Genomic DNA, 25,406 nt, shown 5'->3' on the forward strand with positions numbered 1-25,406 from the left:
TCCAAACAGGTGTTTTGAAAGCTAATAACCCCCAAGATGCTCATTCCTAGAGATAGCTTAGATGCTGAGGCCACAGCCAGGCATTTGGCAATTTACAGGGAAAAAATATTCAAACATGATAAGGGCATAGAGAGCCAGGTCAGAGTATTCAACTGGGGACCTGGCAGATCTGGGTTCTAGTCCCCACTTGGCCTTTGAGTTACTCTGAGCCAAAGACTCTCAGCCTAACCTACCTCACATGGCTGTTGTTCTGAGGATAACAGTGGAGTGAGAGAGAACTATGTAAGCTGATGTGGGTTCCTTGCAGGAGGAGGAAAGGTGAGGTATAAATGTAATGTAGTGTAATGTAATCATCACCATCATCATCCTATGCATGTTTAGAAAGAAAAGATCTACCACTCTCAGCATCTCCCAGTCCGCCCTGCATGAGTTGCACCTTAAGGCCTGTAAGCTCCTGAATATCAAGGCTTATGAGCATCCTTCCTAGAGGAGATCAACCCTGACTGCTCTTTAGAAGGCCAGATCCTGAAGATGAAACTCAAATACTTTGTCCACCTAATGAGAAGGAAGGAGTCCCTGGAGAAGAGCCTAATGCTGGGAACAACTGGTGGCAAAAGAAGAAGGGGACGGCAGAGATTGAAGTGGCTAGATGGAGTCACTGAAGCAGTTGGTGTGAGCTTAAGTGGACTCCAGGGGATGGTGGAGGACAGGACGGCCTGGAGGAATGTTGTCCATGGGGTCGCGATGGGTCGGACACGACTTCGCGACTAACAGCAAATGAGCATCCTAGGTAAAGAATGAAGAGTGGCAAAAGGGAACTTCTCCTGCCCATCCTCCTGCCCTACATTTTCTGCTAAATGGCTGAATGAATGTTTTTCCCCCTCTTAGAGGGGAAGGGAAGAAGGCCAGAGTGCCTTCAAGATATCGCATATCCTGGCCTGCCCAGTCTCCTCCCTGCCCCCTGAAATTCCCTTTCCCCTTTTCTGAAGTTCCTTTCCTGACATCAGAGGAAAGGAACGTCAAGCCTCAGATGCCATCTGGACATCATAGCATTGCTCCCTAATTGTATGATAACAAAAATAGATAAAGCACATTTGGGAACTGCTTAACCACAAAACCCAGATGCTCATCAGGACAGCCCCAGCAGTGGTGTCCCCAAGGAGAATCCATAGTCAAGCTCCAGGATATATTTATTTACACTCTGTTTCCCTACTACACATACTTAAAGGGGCTAACAGGTGAATTTCTAGATAAAAGATTCATCATTAATCACAGATGCCCAAACCAAAGAAATCACTAATAAAATTTCGCAGTTGTTTCTGGGCCAGGAGAACAACTCTGTGTGCAGTTTTCAGAAGTAAGCTCCATTCGGCTCAGTAGTGTTTCTTTTCTTCTGTAGGCATTTGACTTGTGAAATACACTGAATTTTAGCAAAGATCTTTGACCTGCTGAAATGCAACCTTCTGATCATAATGAGGAATGCACATAACCTTGCACTGAAATGTTACCACTGCAACTGCTAACATGAAGCAGGAACACTATCAGAGAAAAAGAAAGAAATGTCTAGCTGCAGCTTGGTTTTGTTCCCCATTCTCTAACTTCTGCTATACTAAAATGCCACACATAGTGAAGTTTTATTATCACATTATTCACTTGCCAGAATACAGAGGATCTCTCAATTACCCAGGGGCCCTGGCAGATGTCATCCTCATTTAAAAAAAAAGAAGTCCAGAAGACATGTTTCCTCGCAATCCTCCTCTACAACATCACTGATAAAAAGAGAAAGAGAAAATGGAACTAATTTCTGCTAGCATAAATGTCTAAACATCTGAAGGCCAGAAATGTTTTCATGTTCTATCAAAAAGCTTATAGGAAAAGTAACCAAGTTAGCTGATCTGGGCAGGTTATTTCATGACCAGAGAACCTGTACCGCCGCCACCCAAAAATCCTGCCCAGAGGACTGTACATTCTTGCTTTCTAGACATCAGATCCTAGCTGGAATAAAACCTTGTCAGCTGAATTTGGGGCAGGAAATTTAGGTGTCCTGGACTCCGCATGGCTTCACGTGTGGCCCCCACTGCACCCATTACCACACTGCCAAAATTTGTGGCAACACAAATAATTTGGAGTTCAACACCAAAATGCAAGTTAAAGATGGCCCATTAGAATCTCTGATTTGCTGTCGAATTTTAGTGGTAGACTGCTCCTATTTTTGGCGTCATTAATTGCCAAATTTTAATGTTCCAGGAGTGGCAGAAGTGCAGTCCCCATCCTCCACCCCAGTATATTTGTTGGCAAGTTGGCATAGATTCAGCAAAGTGTACAAGCAGCACTACTTCTCTAGTGACTATAGAAGGGGAAATCCTTTCTCATCTTTGCTCTAGAAATGACACTTGCCCTGAGCCGAAGTGGGAGGACCAGTGGAAGGGATGGAATGGATGGGCAGGTGGGATAATGAAGGCTAATGGAGGCTCTTGAGAAGCGAGTGAAAGGAAGATTGCAGGGGAAAGCTCTTGAGCGGGCACTGGAAGAAAGATCCACAGACTGAAGGGCTTGTTATGGATGGAACAGGAAGACAGATTGATTGTAATTCTGCAATTACCTTTTGTGTTGAACAGCCACTGATGATACAATGCCTTGGAAAGGTTGCAAGTACTGTGAAAAGCCATGTCATTCTCAGTGTGTTAAAGGACATGATCCATCTGCCCCTCCACAGCCCTAGAATTATCCCATCATGGCTCTGGAGCTGACACATGGCCAGTGACTTGCAGTATTGTCTGATAATTGTTTGATATGATAATAGGTCACTGTGATGAGATCACGTAGTGCACTTACTAATGAACCCATTATTGAAATTATCACGTGATGGCTGCAATTATCACATGAACATCCTTGGTTAAAATTGAGCGACTTGCGTTTAAATGGATGGGGATCATCAGCACACCACCACTCCCTCCACGGTGTTCCTTGCCACCGTATCTTCTGAGTCTAGCACATGTGTCCATCTGTAACAGGGCTGGGCAAAACTTCAGCGTATCCAGGGCACACTTTCTGTACACACCTTGCAGGCCACACTCCTGCCAGTGCAGTCCTGCAGAAATCCCCAGCAGGCTGGCAAAAATAATTGGTGTTTTGCTGCTAAATGTTGATAGCAAGCCATTAAGTGAGGTAGAATTGCTGTCCCATCACCAGTGTTGAGGCAAGAGTCAACCAGTAATCCCATCAGCATCTGTAGCATACGGAAAGGTTTTGAAATAGTGGACTCTTGCCTTTCCCCCTCAGGCAGAAACATGTCTTGTGCCCCCTCTGGCCTTAAGTGGAAGTGAGAACCAAGAGTTGGTGTCAGCAGAAGGCATTACTGGGCAACTGCCAAGGTCCAAACTCTTAAAGGGGACCCATTGCTTACCCTTGCAAGCTCCTGGCCCTGCTGTTTCTCCCCCTCCTCTCTGTCAGTTCTTGTTCACCCGCTGTCTCCAAACGTGTAAGCAGTGACCAAAATTAGGAGATAAAGCAGCACCCTTTATTGGCTTTGTCCTCTCCTCTGGGCAATTGTGCAGGATGGATCCAGAGGAACACTGCAGGTGAAAAGGGACTGAGGACAGGAGCCTGGGGAAGAGGGACCCACTCAGGCCGGACACCCCCCTGCAAACCTGGAGCCAGCAATGGTGTTGACAGTGTTCTGGAAGTTTAAAGGACAATATTATACAGTGGACCATGGCCATTTTTTGGTGTCTTTTAAAACCTGGGATTCTATTTTTGATGTAAGCCATCTTCTCTCTGTCCAACACTTCTCCTTCTTCAGTATGGCATCAGAGACAGTGTTGAAGCCAAATAATTCCACAACCAGGTACCTACCCTCCACCAAAAAAAGTCCTCTGGGAGTGTGTGTGTGTACTTTCCTCTCCATCTGCTATCTGGATGGTTTTCCTAGGTGGAAGCTGCATAGCAACCTCGTCCCATACTGTCCAAGGCTTGGAGTCACAGAGTGTGATGAGAGGAAATTCTTAGCCATCTGGGGCATGCAAAGATAGAAATATCTTTCGAACGGCATGCCCTTCCCCCTACTAGCAAACAGGCACTGCTGCTGTTGGGGGAAGGGCGCAGTGGGCGGGTTGAGAAACATTTTCCCTTCCTTTTCCTCCCTAACCCACAACCTGCTGTTCAGCTCAGCTTCAGTTTTGACATAACCGCAGAAGACTTTTCTCCATCAACAGAAAGCCATTATCTCTGCCCAAGAGACTTGCTGGACTTCCTGACTCTGCTAGGCCATAGTCATGCAAGCCATTAAGTGTGTGGTGGTGGGAGACGGGTATGTATGTACCATTCTTTTGAGGATCAGGAGAGCATGGTGGAAGGGTCGACTCTGTGTGGACGGGCTGCTTGTCTTTGTGGAGACCCTCTGGGGCTGTGTGGGCATGCTTGCTTGATCTCTCCCTCTGCCCTTCAGAGAGGCCATGCTAGCAAAAGAAGGAACGGTGCTTTGCATCGCGGGTGGGGAAATAACACTTCACTCTTTCAAAATGGACCATAAAGACAAGATGTTTTCAGCTAATGCTTGCCGGTAAAAAAGTACGTGTTGTTTCTGAGCAGCATTTTCTGACAGAGCTACCACTGGTGGTGGAATTGGAGACAGAGTGAAGGAGACTGTTAGTCTAAGGCCACTTTCTTAAAGCACTCTTGGACAGATAGACTTTTCTCAGATAAGGAATGCATGCATCCTTCGCATTGATGGATAGTGAGCCTGGAACAATGTAGCGGACTTACAGTTGAATTAGGAATGAAGGTATGGTCCTTCGGTTTGTGATCATGTGCCTTGATTGTGCTTTCTCCACACTGATTAACCTGCAGAATACATCTGATCATTCATGGACAACACTTTGCATGTGAAATTAGTAAAACATTTGCTTCTAGAAGGCCTGGAGCATTAGCAGCTTGGAAGCTTCAAATGCAAGATTACAGGGCCCCTGGGGGTGGAATTTGAATGATTACTTCTTGATGTCACTACTCATGAACTAGCTGTGGCTTCAAGGGATGAAAGTTGTTCTTGAAAAATAGCTTAGCCATGAACCTTACTTTATGGAGGACAGTCCTCTATTTGAGGGCCTGTCAGAAAGCAGCCTTCTGTTGGAAGACATATTCTATTGGAAAGGCTGTCCAGTCAAAAGTTGAAGAACCCTCAGAAGGGAACTGGGCCTTGAGGTTTCCCATCAATACAGAGCACCGTGACAGTAGTCTATGCAGGCACACAGATCTCTGGTCACAATCTTCCACACAATGGAGAGGTGTACTGTATGTATAGTTAAAGTATAGTCATTATTTCTGAAGTTGGATCGATACATATAAATTAGTATATGTTCCTTGTGTAGTTTCTTTTGCACTCTTTGGGTGCGTGGGGGGCAGAGGCGGGGAGGAGATGATGCATTGCTTCTTCTTTGCAAATTGCAACTGGCCCAGTAGTTTGCCATTCAGAAGCAAAGGCAGGAAGTCATACAGAGAGCAGCTTTTGGGCTTGCCATCAAACTTCTGCGGACATACAGTGGGGTTAGGCCCTTGGCTTGTCACATACCTCTCCCTTTCTCGGTATTCCACCTTCTCTGTAAACCTACATTTTATCGAGAGAGAAGCCATGATCTAATGCCAGCAGAGTTACAAAAAGAAAGAAAGAAAGAAAGAAAGAAAGAAAGAAAGAAAGAAAGAAAGAAAGAGCAATAAAATGGAAACAGTGTGTGATGGGTTAAGAGAATTTGCAGTAAAGAGAGCTCCTCATTATGTTGAATCTTCACGTCCTTCCTGATTTCTTGCCCTTGGTGGCTTGAAACCATTTTTTCCTCCAATTGAAGTCAGTTCATTAAACACTTACTGCTTGTCTACATACGAGCGTAAAAGGCTTACCATCCTATGTATGTTAATTCAAATGTAACCCACTCCAAGTTTAGCATGGTACATGCTTTTAGGGGAAATGTATAGAACTGTACTATCAGTTTCCTGCATCTCAGGCAGGTTCTTTGCACACATCTGGTAAGAGCGGTACTCTTAGCAGTTAGGATGAAGAGAGAAGCCTGCTTTGAGAGTTTGAGCTCAGCTAGCGGTATACTGAGACAGGGAAATCTAGCTCACTTAAGCCCCGCAGATTTTCTGCCTGCTTTTGATCCAGTGATCAGATGAAGACTTAAACAGTTTCCTCCCACAGATTTCTCTCCAAGACAGACTGTAATTTGTACATTTTTTAATCTGCTAATGAGATTTGTGAAAATATGGATGCCAAAACTACACGATTCTTTCTCAGTTTGTACGAATTGTCTGATTCGTTCAAATCATAATTTGCACAAATATGCAATTCATGCAAATTGGCTGATTCTGCACAATTCATCATAAAGTCACAGTTTTGGGGTGCTTATCTGTGCAAATTAGTTGGTTAAAATGTGCAAATCTCAGTCTGTCTTGGAGACGGAAGTCTGTAAGGTAGCTCAGCTTCCATTACATAGCAAAGCAGCAGCAGTGCAGTGCTAATGAAGTAGAATTCAGAGTGTGAGCAAACTGTGAAAATCTATTGGATTTTCACCCCCCCAACCCTGGATTCCTTAAACTTCCCTAAGTTTAGCAGCAAACTTGTTCCCATGCTAGGTTTTCTAATGTGTCACCTGACCCACTAGCAAACTAACAACAACAACAAAAACCAAAATCTTTACAGCAAGTACACTCTGCCCTGACCCTGCAGCTTTAAAAGGCTCCAGAGAAGAAGTCTGAAAACGGACACACACATTGCCAAAATCAGAGTCTAAACAAGTCTAAAGTGGAGGGCAGAAACGTAACACAGTGTGTAAGATTAATTCTTCTGTGAAAGGAGTTGGCCTTCCCAACCTGGTGCTCACTCAATGGGTTGGACTGCAGCTCCTCTCATTCCCAGGTAGCATAGCCATGGGTACCAAGTTGGGGACTATGGGCCATGCTGAGACTTGTAGGCCTTTTTGTGTCATAAGTTAGCTAGGCTTGGACCTTCAATACCTTAATTCTTGCCCATTCCTAAATATGTTTCTCCACATATAAATGCAACAGATGTTGCTGGGTATCACTTCTGGTTAGGAGTGCATAGGATGCAAGCCTTAAAATAACTTGATGCCATCCAGATGCTGTGAATTCCAGTTCCCAACATCCCCTCTTGTTGTCCATGCTGGCTGCCCCCAAGCCAAGCATAACTCGGGTTGTTAACTGAGCAAGATTAAATGACTAAACCTACTCTTGACTCTCTAGAGACAGTGTGATGTGCAGACAAGCCTTATCACAACCCGGAGGCAGGGCTGGCCAAAGACTTTCCTGCCAGAGGTAAAGGGCGAGATAGCACCCTGCCTGACCGCATGGATAAAAAGCCACCCGACTGAGAATTGCATCTTTTTTTTTCAACACTGACAATATTCTTCACTGCACCCAGGGCAGCAAGCTAGCTTAGGGCGTATCTGATGCACCTAGCTCTGCCCTCCCGATGCTTCACTGCTGCTCCATGGCACCCGCCTAAAGGTGGGGCCAGCTGCTAGGGCAACAATGCAAGTCACAGGCATCTGCAACTAGAGTACCAGGACCAGGGATGAAGGCAGGGGATGGAGGTCTTAGGGACATGCAGTAGGGCCAGAGGCACAGATAAAGGCAGACACAAGGGTCAGACACCAGCAAGGTGTGGTAGGACCACAGGCAATGTAGAATCAGGAACAGGCAGGAGTCAAGGCACAGATGAAGACACTGAGGAACTTTCAGCAGGCAGAACAAAGACTTATGTTGCTCCAGCAAAAGTAGGCAGGGCCAAGTGGCCTTTTCTAACCTTCTTGAGGCTTTTCAGTTGGTGTCCCTGATTGCAGTGCTTCTAATCCTTGCAAGCACCTACAGGACTGATACCAGTTCTGAAAACACTTGTACAGTGAACCAGGCTGCTTGCTCTAACCAACCACTGAGGCAGCCATGTTGCTCTGCAAATCCTGACACCAGCTCTGCATGGAAATTTGGTATGTTCCCCTGCTAAAATCAGCACATTGTTATTAAAGTCACATTTGCAGGGGCCACTCGAAAACCTGGCAACCCTAATCTGAAAGAATCAGTACAAAACATATAAAAGAAACTTACCTGTGCAGTATCCCTCCACAGCATTGCTTGGTTTGCAATTTGCCTCCTTTTAACTGGGGGCAAAACTGATATGCCAACAGACTTTCTGCCAATGGCAGTGATCCTGTCCTTGTTTGCCTCTGCCAACGGCAGAGATCTTAGCTTGCCTTGCCATATCCCTCCCCACACAGTCGCTACTGACCTTCTGCCAACACTGAGATCCAAAATGAAGAGAATGCCCTGCCTGTTCCAGTGTGCATGGAGTTCTTGTTGAATACAAATTTGGATCTTATTGATGTGCTCTGCAGGGGATCCACATATTTTGACAGCTGCTTAATAACTGCAATTACTACCTGCCAGCACAGGTTGTTGGCATTGCCCTTTCCCGGGTGAACATGAGGAGTGCCTTGGAAATAGGTCCACTTAACTGAGATGCAGGGCTTCAGCATCTCCTCCGATCTGCATCAAAATGGTGGCTTTCAGATGAGCACTGGAATTTTGCTCTGCTCATCATCTAGGGACAGCAAAATAGAGTGATACCTCATCACCGTCAGTTCCCATGTGAAAGGCACCACTTGATGTAGAGGCAGGAAAGATTCTAGCTCATCATCTCTATGGGCAATCATGTTTGCACAGCATTGGTTGCCAGCCAAACTGCCATGTTCATCCAGGGCTGAGTCAAAATATCAGCCCTAACCTTTCAGGCCTTCTTGCAGGCTGTGTGGTTGGATCCCTGCACTCCACTGGTTTTTCAGGAAGTCCTATAAACACGTCCAAAGTTCACTCATTCTGCAGTATGCAGGGAAAGGAAAGGGATAGTTTCTTAGTGTCACCACGAAACTGCCCAAAGAGGGTCAACCAATGGGCAGTGAGAAATGTAATGACTTCATAATTAAATAAACAAACACAATCAAATTGTTAGGCAATTGAGTGACGCTCTCTCATGTTCTTTCACTGAGCTGAGGGGCATGACTAAGACGAGGAAGTGGCTGCCTGCTGCTTGCTTTGCCTTACAATTGGCCACCAAAGGAGTTAAACTGAGGGACATTCTTCATGGTTTTCTGTTGATTAAGAGCTCTTCTTCATCTGAATTTCCTTTAGCAGAGGCATTCAAGCAGCCTTCCCCAACCTGTTGCCCTCCAGGTATTTTGGATTATAACTTCCACCAGCTTGGCCCATGGCATCAGCCTTCAAAAATGCCCCGATGGCACCACATTGGGAAAGGCCGCACTGGAGCAACATTATCAGGGAGAAACAACGCAGGGAAGACATTCTCCAAGATTTGGGGACATGGAGGATGGGATGAGGCTTTATACCACTTGGACTCCTGCATGTTTTCTTCATGTGGATATTATAAAGTTTGTGTCTATTCCTCCCATTCCCAACTTCCCACCTGCCAGCAATGTTGGACACCACTCCCATCATTCCCAGACCATTTGTTCCTGGATATGAGAATTACAGTCCAGCACATCTGGAGAACATCTGGTTGGGAAGGCTGGTCTGTTATTTCTCCTTCTCTTGGGTGCTTCTGAACCATACCAAGAATATGGGCACTTTGTACTTTAGGAAATGCAACCCAAAGTAACAGGACTCAGTAGAAAAATGGTGCTCTAGTCAGTGACCGAAAATGGACAGTGTTATGTTCTTAAACCTGTTGTGAGCAGTATCCAAAGCTCCTGGCTCTTGTTCATGGCAATGCAGCCTTGGGATGTTCAGTTGGACATTTCGTCTATCCCTGTCTTGTCTGGATAATGCAAAGCAGAGACAGCTTTGCTGCTAGATGTTCACTTATGACTGATAAGCCAGATAAGATGTTTGGTGGCTCGAGAAGACCTCTGCGAAAAGCCTGCTTCTCATGTTGGTAAATGTTTGAGTGTCATACTGGGTACTGGACCCAGTTAAGTTGCAAAATACTTTCTTGGTTAATAATGTTTTGTGATCAGAAGTTGCATTCCTGCTATATTGGCATTTAAACTGGCAATTGAGGGTTATATTTAATTGTTATTATAATACTTATTTATGATCTTATTAATGCTGTGTGTTTTATCTAGTTTAAGAACATGTGTGTTCGTTTGAGTGTTTTAATAGAAATATCTTCATATTGCAAATGAATGAACGTATGACATGAATTAATGAAAATGATGACATCTTTTCATGCTATCTTTTTAGCTTTGACTATTCAGTGATAAAGCAAGGCAGGGCAATGCTATCCTTTCCTTTTGGGCCTTCCTTAGGCCAGAGGGAACCTCTTACAAAAACATGTACCAAGTGCTTTTCATTTTCTTTCTTCAAGAGCTGTAGGTAAAACCTGCCTCCTGATCAGCTATACCACAAATGCCTTCCCAGGAGAATATATCCCTACTGTGTAAGTAAAGTTACAGGGGCGAGGTAAAGGGTTTGGAGAACAGTTTTCTGAGCTCCATCCAGGATTAGACAAAATGTATCTGTTCTTTGTCATTTTTGCACATGTTCAATCATTTCATCCAATTTCCACATCAGTTTACAATTTTAAATAACACACATGCATCTTTGAATGTATATAAACAACTTTCCCTAACATGCATTGTGTATATGCACACAATTTCCTAACATGCAGTGTCACCCAAGAAGTTTATTTTTGTTTGCAACTCTTCCTAATATAAGCATTTTGGTTTGAGCAACATTCAGAGAAGGGCAGAATCTGAAGGACACCTGTTTTAATCAACATATTAGATGAGGAACTGCAAATTAGGTTAGTTTACTTTAAAATGTGGGCCAACAAAACAAGCCCCTTCCATTGCTAGCCCCATCTTGCATTAGTCTGGGTGGCTGCAAGGGGTAGGAAGGGAGGGAGGAAATTCTTTCTGTGAAACTAGCTAAAGCTAGTTCCCCCGAAGAGTCCCAAATAAATACTTCCTGTTCCGTTAAACTTGAATGACCCAACACATATGCCCATTACAGATTTGATAATTACTCTGCCAATGTGATGGTGGATAGCAAACCTGTGAATCTGGGACTCTGGGATACAGCTGGCCAGGAGGACTATGACCGCTTGAGGCCTCTCTCCTACCCACAGACGGTGAGTTCTGCCAAAACATTTTCCCCTTGTCTTCTTATATACATTTTCACTGCGGTTTTGTATCACATCTGCACTGCAGGAGGTAGACTGTGAGATTTCCAAGTACGTTTATCCATCTCAGCTATCAATCAGAGCTCCAGAAAGCCTTGTTTCTACTTGTCAAATGAAACTGGTGTGCTCAGTTCTTTTAAGGAGATTTTCCAAACCCCAGAGTTCAGACCTGGATGCAATATGCAGTTGAAATTCATATATTTCCAAGTTCGCAGGGTGATTCACATTTTGTTAAATGTGTTCAACAGTGTGTGAACATTTGGGAAATGCAGCTGAAAAAGACATACTTTTGAAAAATGCACAGAAAGATTCTTTAATCAATGAGAGGAGAATGCATACATTTCAAAGATGCACACAATTCATATCTTTGGGAAATATGCAGGAAAATGTATGCAGATTTTCATGCAAACACCAATAAAGCTTACAACCTGATACAGATTTGAACTGAAACGTGCTCTATATTCAAACAACTTCAATGAGCTCAAGTTTAGAATGAGCTCAAGTTTAGGGCAAGTATCCAGAGCATCCGCTGTAGTGTTGCAGGGCTGACTTACCACATTTTGAACTAAGTGAAGCAATACACCGAATCATTGCAGGTGGGTGGGGAGAAGGCAGTTTCCTGTAAGGCTACTATGTCCTGAGTCTAATTGTGCCGCTAACTGAGTTTAGAGGTTGAGTAAGTGGCCTTCCAGGATGTCAGTATTATGTATTAATAGGTGCTAATCAGATGCAAAGGGAGCAACACAAGAGAAGAGAAGCAAAAAGCGATCCCAAGAGGACACTTTTATAATTGAGGCATAAAATTCAAATGAGACCTCACGGTATATAAATATATCAGAATAAGCTGAGCAGTTGCCAGTGCTGGACACTTTAATTGTCCTCTAAAATCTGCTGCCTAAAGTGGGCTGCTTCTCCCAAATGGCCAGCCTAGCCTTGCGTCTAAAGAGCAATGGTGCCGGACTCTACTGCCTTTGAGAAAGAGTTCAATCAATGCATGGAGCTTTTCATGATGCTCATTCTGCACACCTGAACTTGAGGTTAGCTCATGCTAAGCCGCTGCTGCATCCCAAATCTTGCCACAACACAACTGGCAAACCAGTGATGGGGGCATGGTGAATGGTTCACCAGTTTTTCTTCTGCTGGACCTCAGCCATTTCCCTCTCCCAGTGATTTTCATGGAAGAAGAAATCCCTAAGTCAGCCTGGGGTTGGCCTCTGCTTGGGGCCTCAGTGGGAAAGGACAAACCTTGTATCCAATGGATGAGACCAACCATTACTCTGTCTGACACACAGCAGGTTCTGGTTCACAGTCTCTGCTGGTGTTTACCAGTGGGAACACCTCTGATGGTAGCATTATGCCTATGGAGTTTCCCTGTGGAGCTTTGGAGAGATCCATATGGAATTCCTCTACAATAGTGGAAGGGGACCACCAGAGCACCACAAGACCCCCCAGTCAACAGATCTGGGAGCATAAGCTTTGGTGTGCCTCCTTCCTTTTTTTATGTTCCCATCTCCTCCCCTCAACTTCTCACAGACAGAAAAGAGACCAGGGTTCTTGAAACAGTGGAGTAGAAGAGCAAATACAGGCCACTGTGGCACCTCTGCAAGAAAAGCAGCAGTAAACAAAATCTTCTTCCTCCTTGTTAAAGGCTGTGACTGAAGCTAAATTGAAAATGATTTTACGCTTTTATACTTTTTGGGCAAATCCTTTATGTGGAGGAGAAAAATGAGGCAACATATGTTTTAAATAAAATCAGTAAATATAAAAGTTGCAACTGGTAGTTGGCAAGATCCCCTGCCACCTGCCCATTGTAATAATTGGCAGGAGGCTAGGAAATGAAGCAAAAAGTTCTCACTGAGTGTCATCACTCAAATTTTTAATTATACTTGATTGGTTACATGGTGCTATGACAGCACCATGCTGGTGATAGGATCCCTCATTGGCTGAGCCACATGGCTAGCAAGATTAACTATTCTGTTAAAAAAAACACATTCCCAAGAAAAAAACAGGAGAGGAATTGTGAGAAGAGGCAAGATGTAGGAGGGCCTTCAGGGCACTTTTTTTCCTGCAGAAATGCTTGCAAGCAAAAATGTGTACCATTAAAGTCATGGGAAACCTATCCTAGTTTGATTGTCTCTTTGAATCGTGGTGTGGATAAGCAACAGCAATAACTGGTATTTATTATCGACAGTGCAGTCCCATGAGAATGCTCATAACCCTCTAAGCTCAGAGGTTGCCCAGCATCTGTGGAAGGCAAGAGGAGCACCAAGGTGAGGTTGCCTCTGTGCTTCTCCAGCCATGCAACTGGCCAGCTGCACATTTTGCCCCACAGCACAAGGAGAAAAGGCTGAGGCAGCACCAGGAAACTGCCTGTACCGGCAGAGCCTGCCTCCTCCCCTACCCAGCCAATTTCCTGCCCCAAAAAGCTTGTCTCCAAGATCCCTTTTGCAACCTCAGAGCAAAAGTCTCCACACTTGTTTTGGTGCCAGCTGCAAGAATCTATTTGGATTAGTGGGGAGCATACAAATTCAAAAAGAAATAAATAAAAAATAAAGCAACTAAAATAAGGGAAGTTGCTCTGAATTTGGAGTCCCAGCTCTGACCTTGGAGCTAGTTTCTGAGATTCAGGGTGGGACTTTGAATTATTTTATGACCATCTAGATAGTGTTTGGCAGCCTTAGGATTGTACCCAAAGTATATGAGTTCCCTCATCTGTAATAGTGAATTAAATCCAGAGATTACACAGAGGAGCAAACAGGGCTGAAGTACTATGCTACATTTCACAAGCTGCAAGGTGAGGAATATTAAGCAGTGAGAGAAAATCAGATGTCAGCACAAGGTAGGTGAAGGGAATGAACTAAAACCTTTAATTACATTGCTAATGACAGAAATGAGATATGGTGTGCGCTGAACTCCCAGGGAAAATAAATAGGTGTAACACTGTTTTCATATGCATTGAGAAATACTGAATGATAGTAATTAGGTAGACACAGAGTGTCATGGGCACACCTCTCCCCCTTCTGCCTTTCCCACAGGTGCAGATGAAAGCTTTAGAAACATAGCCCTTTATTGGAGTTCAACAAATTCATAAGCAGAATAAATTCAAGTAACTATTCCGTATGATACGTGGGAGTAGCTTCTGCCCATGTGAAGAGCAGAATCCAAATTGAAAGCCTAACTCCACCCTCATGGCTCATGCCTAGTTCCTTAATTGATCTGCTCATTTAGCCTGTCATCTTTTTACAGGGTCTAAGAATACCCACCCCCTTGCTTCTACCCCTCCCTAGGCTACAGTGTCTTCCTTCTTTCTCAAGATGGTTTGCTTCTCACATGTTGTTCAGTAATCTCGTTCAGTAAGCTTGACAGTTCAGGGCTATCTGCCAACTCCCTCCTTCTGAGAATCCAAACCAGCTAGCTGGGAATGTTGTATTTTGAGAGAACTGGGCCTCATTTCCACACAGAGACAGCTCTATTAGTCAAATAAGACCTCAATTCTTGTGCAACTTTAGCAGAATCTGCAACTTGGTAAGGAGAAATATGAAGGACTGCTGTATTTCTCAGTAGGAAGCAACCCAAAAAACCTTGGTCAGCCCCAGGGATGGCTTGGGACAGAAGAATTATGAACCTCTCACTTCTTCTGGTTCTCTTGGAAGTTCTCAGCTCTGTGCACCAGGCTTCCTTTCAAATCACCCAGCTGGGTTAAGTTTAGGGTGGGATGATGTTATGGTGTTTCCAGTTCTGTGTGGCAAGTTGGACTGAGGAGATGGTGTTTGGGAATGTCTGATCTCCTTCACAGACTTCAGTCTCCTTGGTTCTACAAGGTTCCATCTCCCCCCACCCCACACTTTTTAACATCTACATGAAACTTTTGCAGGAAATCAAGCAAAGGGTTTCACTACAATCTCACCACTATGTGGATAAGATGCAGCTCTACCTTTTTTTCCTGCCTATTTGTCCCATGAAACTCCTGAATGTGTGCTTACAGGTAGTTTAGGGATGAATGAGGGTGAAGCTTAATCCAGAGAAGATGGAAGTAATTTGGGTACAGTAATCTGATGTGGATACAGTAATTCAACTAGTACTGATCTCCCAAATCATCCAGAGATCTACTGATAGATCCCAAACTACCTTCTGCTCATCCCTGTCCTAGAGAAGGGGCCTCTTACTTTTATTACCACCATACAGTCTTGTTCAGTTTCTCAGACCTGTGTTCCAAAGATGGATCCCTCTGCTTTACCCATGCCCTGCCAGGCACAGTGGGAGAAACAACAGAGGAGAAAATGCCTCCCATCCCTCTTCTCACTTTTTGGTGGCTTCCCTGGGGTCATGCAGAGGCCGAAAGATCCTGCAGACCCACATCTTCCCTATTCTCTGTCTATACCCTGACATGCCCCTTCCTACCTTCCCCAACGCTCTTCTGAGAATGCAACAGCAGTGAAGCCGCCAAGGAACCGGCTGTGATGGCTGCTAAATGTAGAACGTGGGAAAAGTCCTATTCAAATTTCCCCTTCTGAGAATGTAGCATGGACTGAGTTCACACGACAGAGGAGTACTTGCTGAGGAATGACTGATAAATCCAGCTCCAGGGCTTGTAGACCATCCCACAAGGCAAGTTTATAGACCACTCCTGGGCTTAAGGTGCTTTCTGAGCCAACAGCACTACAAGTCCACCATGGCCAAAACTGCTACTGAGCTATTTGGCAAGAGCAGCCAAGAGGCTTGCCACTCTTGCCAAGCAGCAGTGGATCCGGGCAGATGACGGCTGCCCCAAAGTATCCAAGCAGCACAGCGGGGCAGTTGTCAGAGGCACCACACATGGCTGCCCCATGCTGCTGCCAACAGCAGACATGATAGCAGTGTGAGCAAGCGTATTTTGCTGGGATCAGCACTGGGCCGCCATGTTCTTGCCTACTGTTCAGGGCAGGAGGGATGGCAGGGAAGAGGAGGATGCTTCATCCAGCTAGCTGGAGCAACTCTCTTACCACCGCCTCCCCTGGTCTAAAACAGCAGGCAGGGACAGCAAGGAGGAGGAGATCACTCCCACTGGACCCACCAGGATACCTGCAGGCAGACTGAGCAGGGAAGAAGTGCCTCAGGACCTCTCCTGTGCTGGATCATGTGCTGGGTATTTTGGGAGGGGCCGGCTAAGTAGCTACATGGGGGGCTTCCAAGCCACTCTGGGCTTCAAGTGTTGCCTGTCTGCAGCCTCAGGAGGAGAAATCTGCTATATTCTCCCTCTGGGGTAGACATGCTCTCTGATCTCTGCTTCTGCATTTGGGCACTTGTTTTGTTCCTGTCTTCAATATTTTAATGCAACCCTCTTTTTCTTATGATTAGTGTATTTCTAGTTGAGCAGTTTTAAAGAAAGAGATGGTTAATCCCCATTAAAAGCTAGAATCAAGCTCTTATTTTATAATGCAGCTAAGTTTGTAATGAAAACCCATTGGAGCATGCAAATACTCATTTTGGTGCATATTATATTATACATATTCAGGTTGTTTTATATGATTTCTATATTGTTTATAATTAACATTCTTACATATTCTTGCCACCTTATTACAAGTTAGTGGGGGGGTATAGTGGCCTACTTTACTGGGTTGTTATAAGGCTACAGAGATGCTGGGGAAATGCTTGGAGTACCTGCCAAAGAATTATAGCACTTGGTAAATTGTATTTCACAATATGGGACTTCTGGGGCAGTAATTTTTCCAATGGATGGTGATAATCGTAATAATTTTCTACCTACAGGATGTCTTCCTCATCTGCTTCTCCTTAGTCAGCCCTGCATCTTATGAAAATGTCCGTGCCAAGGTAAGACCATCCTGAGGTTTGAGTGGCAGAGAATGAGTGCAAAGCACATGAGGCCACGGTTGGGATCTGCTCTAGGAACAGCTGCCGTCTGAAAAACATAGAATGTTTTGCTGACTGTTCTGATCCCCTCAAAGGGATGGGAAATCCCTGGCACACAGGGGGCTCCCATCCAGTTCCTGCTCTTTGAGCTTAGTGGTCTATAATTACAAAAACAGAGCTAAGGCCTGAGGCTGATGAAGGCCACCTTCTTTCCTCTGCATGGCACGACTGCTGAGATCCAGCATTAAGAAAGGGCTGTGCCACAATTGCCACTGAGACCAAGACAAGGCCCAGTAGCATCTAGTGCCGCTGTCAAGAAGCTGCCCAGTGCTCAAGGCTGCTGCACACTCCGCCTCCTCCTCCTCCTCCTCCTCCTCACCTGTTGTTCCTTCTCACCCACCTGTCTGCAGAATGTGGACTTTAACTGTATGGCAGGATGGACATGGCAGAAGAAAGAAGAGAGATGATGGGACCACCTGTTACAATAGGGGCAGGCATCAGAATAGTGTATTCGAGGCAATTTGGGTCAGCCATGGTCAGAATGGAACTGATACAGGAGCTCATAAGAAGGTCTCCTGGTTGCTTGTGTTTCCGCTGCCTTCAAGCAGCTGTGTTTTGATAATTTTGGTAAGAGAAATGCAAGAGAGTGAGCATAAAGTGACACACATACCCCAGAGCAAGCTTCATTTATATTTATTTACTTACAAGATTTATAAGCTTCTTGTTTTCCCAAAGCAGCATACATTTTCTAAAAAGTCTTAAAATCGAAATGAAGTGGTAACAAGACACAACGATAACCAAAGAATGATAAATATTGTGTCTCCGCCAATGCATTTTATCATGATAGTTTGTTCGAAGGCATGTTTTGATTTATAGAAAGAAAGCTGTACAAGGCAGCTTTCTGAAATTTGGGAACATTTTTTATTAACCTCATTTTGGCAAAGTCCCAGGAGGACTACATTGTAGGTCTATTTATATATAAATTGCTCAACAGAATGTGAATCTAGGGTATGCCAGTTAGCCCAACATGTGGAAAGCAGAACATGGTCTGATGAACCTGGCAAACAATTCTTGTATGTGCAAAAGCAATTGCTAAGCAGGATGTGTTGGTACAAATGGGCAGCATGATTTACTGTTTCCTCCCATCTTCCCCTGTCTTTTGCCTCACTCCTGCAAAACCTTAAATTTCTCTCTAGTGGTTCCCTGAAGTGCGACACCATTGTCCCAGCACTCCTATGATCCTTGTGGGCACAAAGCTGGATCTCCGGGATGACAAGGACACCATTGAGAAGCTCAAGGAGAAGAAGCTAGCACCCATTACCTACCCACAAGGCCTTGCACTGGCCAAGGAGATTGGTATGTCACAGTGAGATGGCCCAGTTGAACCTGTGCTAGTTAAAATGGTGGAAGCCCTTCTGACTTGCAAAGATCAGATGCAGGCAGGTACCCACAGTAATCCTTAAGCCCAGATGGTCCAGGTCTCCAGGCGGAGGAGCTGCAGCTCAGGGGCACAGCACATGTTTTGCAGGCAAGAGGACCCAGAGATTGGAGGGGGGGGCGGATTCTGCTGCAAACCCTGGAAAGCTGCTGCCAGACCTTGCTGACAATACTGGCTAGATGGACCTGTGGCCCAGCTTGGTATTCAGCCATTTCCCATGTTCCATTTGTTTGTGTTATGTCATATAGTCTGGGAAACTACACTGTTTCTTCTTGCTACTCTGTTTTTCATTGGTTTGTTGGCTTGCTTTGCCAAAGTGTGACTAACAGTAAAAAACAGAGCTGAAGGAGGAATGGGTCAGAATTTTACTCTGACAAGTTGTTTTTGTCTTGTTTGGGTTTGTTAAAAAATAATTTGCCTATTTTGCACATCTCAATCCTATCAGCCAACTGAGACAGAGTTATGTTCTGAAATCTGCATTTTTACAAGCTTTCCTCTGTGGCTCAACTCAGGTAAAATGTGCAAATTAAGGGAAAGTGCAAACAAGATGCATATATTTGAGTACAGCATGCATAAGGCAGCATATCGGCAATGTAAGTTAACTGGAAAATAAAAATACACACAAAATACACACATTAATGTATATATTATAAAAAACATGCATTGCAAACAAGTCCACATGAACTTCTATACAGATTTTTTAATTGTTAAGTGCATACTAAAATAGGAAGGAATGAGCTTGACCTACAGATAAAGCAATCTCAGCAAAATGGAAATTGACAGATCAATGCATCCTAATTCAGACACTGTGGTTTCTCCCACTCCTCTTTACCCCATTCATTTGCCCTTTAGCTCCATTGCTGCTGCAGGAACTACTGGGCACTGTGTGGAGACTCAAGGCCTGAAAAGCAGCATCAACACAAAGGCAGGTGATGCAGATAAACTCACAACACTCGCATGCATGCAAACGTGCACACTTTTGATGCAGCAGTGCAGCTCCAGATGGAAGATCAGGTGTTTTGCAGATCACACTGAAATTCCTCTGCAAACCTGTCTCTGCATAGGGAAATTTCAAAAGTGGGCTCCTTATGAAATGGATCTCCCTTGTAAAATATTTTCAGCCAAAAAAGTAATACGAGCTCCCACTTTTCACACAAGGGGACACATCATAGCAGATACCCCCTTTGTGGGTATGACGCAGGGTATCTGCAGATCTGTTGCCAGATGAAAAATTCAAGCATAACGGATGCATTTCAACTGTTGTAATGTCTGGAAAGAGGGATGTTTTTCATTATGATTGATATCCTTTTATACTGCCAGGTAAGGTGTGCCATCTGCAGTGAGTCTGTAAGGAAATGCAAGCGGTGGCAAGGAATGAGGCACAAAAGCAAAAAGGAATCAGGCAGCACCTTAGCCTTGCCCAAGCAGGTCCCCCCGCAGATATTTTGGGCTGCAGCTCCCAGAATTTCTGTCCATTAGCACGCTGGCTGAGGCTCATGGGCACTGAAGTCCAAAACGTCTGGAGGGCACGAGTAGGGGATATGTACTTCAAAGTTTAATAACATTCTGATTTAGGGTTTCATGGCCTAGAGTTCATCAGATGGATGAGCGAGGTTCTAGAGCTTCAGGTTTGCCTTCTCCTCATTCTCTAAGAAAATCCAGAGGTCAGGTGAGATGACCAGCTTAGGAAGTAGATGGAGGGATTTATCTATTTACTAAAACTAAGCTGGAATGTGAAGGCTGGTAGATTTTTTTCCTTCTGATTTGACACTTCAAAAAAATTCATGCAGCTGTAAAGGAAGCTAGGTCAGCAGCAAAAGATTTGGTGGGCTGGGGCTGGGCCAACCCTACCATTAGGCAGAGTGAGACCATCTCCACAGGTGGCAGATGTTAGGAGGCTGGGTCTAAGGAGGCAGCTGCCTGCCCTGCAACCCTCCAGCTCTCTGCTGCCTTCAGGTACCCACAGTGCTGAACTAAGTTTCACTAAGTTTGTCCATGGATTGGGAGGGGCAGCATCTTGTTTTTCACCTCAGGTCACAAAATGTCTTGGGCCAGCCCTGGGGTGGGGAGGAGGGCACTTCTCAGGCAGTGATTCCCAGGGCCATGGCAGCAGATTTCCTTGAGCACTGGCATCCAGGTGAGGTGGTCCCCAGTATAGGCATATTCAAAGATGCTGCTTAGTCCATGCTTTTAAATGCACAGACATAATTGTGCTTTCTAGACTAGAATGTGGTTTGCAACCTCAGGAATTCACTTTTCTCTGAAGTGTACAGTTCTTCACACACACACACACACACACCAGAATGTACGTTAGGGGGAAATGCATTTGAAAATGTGTTTGGGAGAAAATATGTGCAGAAATGTATGCTATTTTTGTGCTTTAAAAAGAAAAGCTTTTCAGCCTCATGCAGAAACTGGAAGGGATAGAAATACGGTTGAATACATGCGAAACTGACATGCACCAGAGACAGAATGACCCATCTTACGCTGACCCCACCACTGCAGATTCTTCCACATGCTCCCAGCTGAGCCAATTTGCATTGTTGTGAGCACTGGAGCTACTGATATTAGCAGCTTTCTTCTTTTTCCTCCTCACCTACCAATACCCAGAACTGGTTGTGAGCCGCCCTGAGGCTTCGGTGAATGGGGCGGTACAGAAGCCTCCTAAATAAATAAACAAACAAACAAACTGGTCTTCAAGATCTATCAGCTGAAATGTTGCTCAACCACAGTTTCCTTTTCCTGCCTTGTAATAACCAGTGAAGGCAGATGGTTTATTCTAGCTCTTTTAAGGCCCTCTGCTTTTCCTGAACTCCAAGACCTAAGTAAGAGAAAATGGTAGGGTATGCATGGTGGAGTAAAAGGATAGATGGCATGCCTGCTATGGCAGCAGTGGAAAAACTGGCTCTCTGGCATACTTAGACACAAATACCTGGTTCTGGTCCGTAAAATAGCCCCTTCTTAGCCAACCTAGTTTTCTCCTCTTCCAACATAATAATAAAGCCCCTAATCTGCCATAGCCTACATGACAGTACACTGCTTTTTTCCTTCTCGACTATTTTGGCTGCCTTCCAATTCAGTGGAGTATCTGCTGGCATAGGACAGGATTTCCCAGCTTGGTGTCCTCCAGTTGTTTGGGACTTCTGTTCCCACCAGTCAAGTGGCTAATGGTCAGGATAACTGGAAGCTATATTCTAAGCCAAATGGGGCCACTAGGTTGGGGAAAACTGGCATAGATCCACTTGTGAAACATGGGGACCAGAAAATATTTCCACTGGAATCCAGTTTCAGATGTCAGCTTAACTTTTCTTGTTCTGAAGAGGGTAAGGACAAGGAATATACCTCATGGTGGCCCGTTGCACCAGTTGTAAACAGAAGGAATGTAGCAGCAGAGAAAACCAAAGGGGATATCGTTTTGCATGCAACCTGCAAATGCTGGTTTTCAGAAAGAATCACTGAAATTGAAGTAGAAATATATCTACAATTCAACATAGTGCAGAAGCTTGGCCAGGTGGCTTGCCTGGCTGGCTGGTCTGCAGTCTGGGTGACAGCTGTTCATGGGCAACTTCCACGCCCCTGCTAGAGCTCCTGCTTTATGGATTTTTCATCCTGCTTCTTGGGGCTCTGACTCCCCTGACTCACATCCTGTTGTGCGATTTATACAAAAGCAAACTTAGCATCTAGTTCTTCTATGCCATTGTCAAATATAACTAGTCAAAAAAGTCCCCAGATTTCAGCCTCCTGCCTTTTACAGTTTTCTCTCTATAAACAGTTCTTTCTAAAAATTTGCCTGGGGTAACACCCCTCCTTAATTTGCATAAGATGAGAATAGTTTTCTGGGGTATTTTTATACCCCAAACAAAAGATCCCAAGCAAAGGAACAAATAAAGTTTAAGTGCAGATAATCTTAGTCTAGCTTGAAAGCCAAGTACCTAGGCTACAACCTGCAGCAAACAGAATTAACATTGAGGGAAAGCTTTCAAAAAAATCATGGTTAAAGGTTCAAGGGCATTTGAAGATCAAAAGGTTATGAATTGTTTTGCAAATTTCATTGTTAAGCTTTCCTGAGGTTATGCCTAAGTCTATTACCTGTACTTGCTAAAAGCCATTTTTTATGCTGCTTGAAACTTCTTTTGGGGGTGAGGGGAAGGACACATTCAACCACAACAAAGACTTTTCATATGGCTTAGGGATTCCTCCTTCCCTGGAGCACTTTTTTCTGGGGTAACAAAATGCCCCCAGATGCAACCAGTGCTAAATTTAATTTAAATCCTGGATGATTAAATGAGCATTGCACTGAAATCCCTTCAATTAAATAGATTACTGTAAAGTAGGAGAGTAGGAATGTAATTTCTACCTGCCCCGCCCCCCCGCCAACTTCTGTTCCTCCACAGAAATTCATTAGGCTTGCTTTTTCAGCTGAATTTACCTAAATGGGCACATTTGAACCAAAATGTCAACTGAAATTCAGTTAGCTTTCAAAATCAGCACTTCCTAATTTTTGCAATGAAGTTCTCCAATTAAAAATGTGTGTGCAATCAGTGTATCTAGGGAAAGAAAATACAGAAATGCCTTTAGTAGTAAAAGTGCAATAGAATGTGTATTGGGCAACCCTGTGTACAAATTGCTAGGAGAAATGCACACAACAAGGCGTACAGATTGTCATGAATAGGTCTCAAAAAGAAATCTTTAAGTCCAGGAAGAACTGAATCTAAGGCTAGAAAAATGAGAAACTGATCTGCCCATCCCTGCTGCTTTCTTGTTAGTGGACCCCCCTGGGCTCTGGAGCCTCAGCCATTGCCTACAGTGCTCAAAGTGATGGGCATTTTTGTTCACAGATGCCGTGAAGTACCTCGAATGCTCAGCACTGACTCAGCGTGGCCTGAAAACGGTGTTCGATGAGGCCATCCGGGCAGTTCTATGTCCACAACCCACAAAGACGAAGAAAAGGAGATGCCTTATCCTTTAAGGGTAAGCAGCGTAGGGCTTCTTTTCCTTGAGTATGCATTTGCAATTGCAATGAGCTTTCTCTCTGGAAAACCTTAGAATCCCAGAAACTTGATAAATAATCTGCAGAAGTGTTAGAACCTGGAACACTGCACAGTAGGTCCTCCTTGTTTTTGCCCTCACTGCTCCAGATCACTTTTCTGAAGACATTTTTACTGCTGGGTTTCTCCAAGCAGGATAATACTGCACAGGGTGGGGACACATAGTCATAGCTCACATGGTCTGAAATCAGAAACAGAAGAAATGATGTATGAGAGAAAAGCCCACACATTCGTCCTCTCACATGCCTGGCCCAAATCAGCTGTCCCCTGCATTCCCCAATCCTTAGCTCTTGTGAGAACTAAAATCCCCTGAGAGTATCTGCAGAGGGGAGTCCTTTGGCACTGAACACAAGAAGGAACTGTTCTCCTGGCTTAGCTACTGATACCTCCTTCTAGACTGAAGCCCCTATAGCAGGCCTGGAGAACCTAGGGCCCTCCAGATGTTGATGAACCACTGTTCCCACAATCCTTCCACATAATCTAAGGTATCTAGGGCTGATGGGAACTGTGATCCATCTGTAGATTCCCCATTCCTACCCACTGGCTGATCTGTACAGAACCAGGTGCCCATAGCTTTATGTGTTTTCAACAATGAGCAGCAGGTAAGCCAATACATTTCGACTGAAGCAAGAAAAAAAATGGCTGCTGGTGAACTCCATGCTCACCATTGTTCTTAATACAGCAATCCTCTCTGTGAATGTGCAAGCAACTATTGATCACACAAATCAGTGTCGGGAACTTGTACTTCACCAGATATTGCAAGCATTACAGGTCCCATTAGTCCTCACCATTGACCATGCTGACTGGGTTGATGGGAGTTGGAGCCTGCCAGCATCTGATGGGCTACCCCAGCATAAGTGGACATTCCCCTTCCTTGAAGCCAGCTGGGGTTTAACTTCTGCTCAGGCAGTTACAGTTTCCACCAGGAGGTGGGTGGTTTTATTCTTTCTTAATTTTGCACACACCCAAAATGAGGAAGAAAGCTATTCTGTTAATGCTATTTCTACTTCTTTTTCCCCTTTGAGAGGCAGGTGGGTTCAGTGAACTTTGTAAACTGTGAAAAGAGCATCCACTTGTCATCAATCTCCAGTTTCCTCTTCCTCTTAAAGGAAGCTTGACCTTGTTATGGCTACCAGGAGCTCCTTTTGTTTAAGAAAGCCATGGCAGGGTTTGGGGGCACACATAAAACTCCTGACTGGGAATTGCAGAGACTAACTTTCTGTTTGTTTGGTACACAGATTCCAGATTCTTGATCCCATGGAATTTTGATCCCATGGATTGCCCCTTTCTGGATGGTTCAGAGACCAATAACATTGGAACCAGCTGATTTTTCTCCTGTACCTTCCCAAGTGACTCCAAGGTTTTCTTGGAATGCTTCTGTACTAGCTCTTCAATCTACTCTTCCCAGAGCACCTACATAGCATTATTGTTAACCTGTTGCATTCCATTGTTTTCTAATTGCCTTCTATTTTTTCCAGGCCTGACGTGTGGCTATTTTTATTATTAATGTTATTATAAAACATAATGCTGTTGTAGCACCAGCACGCCTGATGTCGAAAGGGGAACATTTTCAAGACTGTTGTGCCTTCTGCTTCTGCTTTGCAGGTTCAGCCTGTGGATTGCCTCCCGCATATGTGGGTGAGGGGTTTGTATTTGTTTCTGGTTTGCATTGTTTTAAACTGAGTATACTTGGGGTTGCCCCTCAAATAGTTTCTCTGCTAGTATGCTAATTTCTCTACCAGTCTCTGTGTGTGCAGGGTGGGGGGATTCTTAATCACTGATTTCCTCTCATTATCCTTTTCTTCTTTTAATGGGAAACTAGTGCTGTACAAGTGCTACTTCTGCATTAATAAAGGCAAAGGAAAAACAA

At 44.5% G+C, this 25,406-nt stretch overlaps 1 protein-coding gene across 1 annotated transcript; it reads left to right on the forward strand.

Moving 5' to 3' along the window:
- Positions 1-4,183: 4,183 nt before the first annotated feature.
- Positions 4,184-25,406, forward strand: RAC2 (Rac family small GTPase 2). The gene is made up of 7 exons (XM_044441217.1): positions 4,184-4,309; positions 10,385-10,456; positions 11,032-11,149; positions 16,949-17,011; positions 18,247-18,406; positions 23,327-23,459; positions 24,775-25,406. The coding sequence occupies exons 1-6, from the start codon at positions 4,275-4,277 to the stop codon at positions 23,455-23,457; spliced, it is 579 nt and encodes a 192-aa protein (XP_044297152.1). The 5' UTR covers positions 4,184-4,274; the 3' UTR covers positions 23,458-23,459; positions 24,775-25,406.

The sequence above is a fragment of the Varanus komodoensis genome, unplaced genomic scaffold (assembly GCF_004798865.1).
Source record: "Varanus komodoensis strain SLA01 unplaced genomic scaffold, ASM479886v1 scaffold39, whole genome shotgun sequence".
Lineage (NCBI taxonomy): Eukaryota > Metazoa > Chordata > Lepidosauria > Squamata > Varanidae > Varanus > Varanus komodoensis.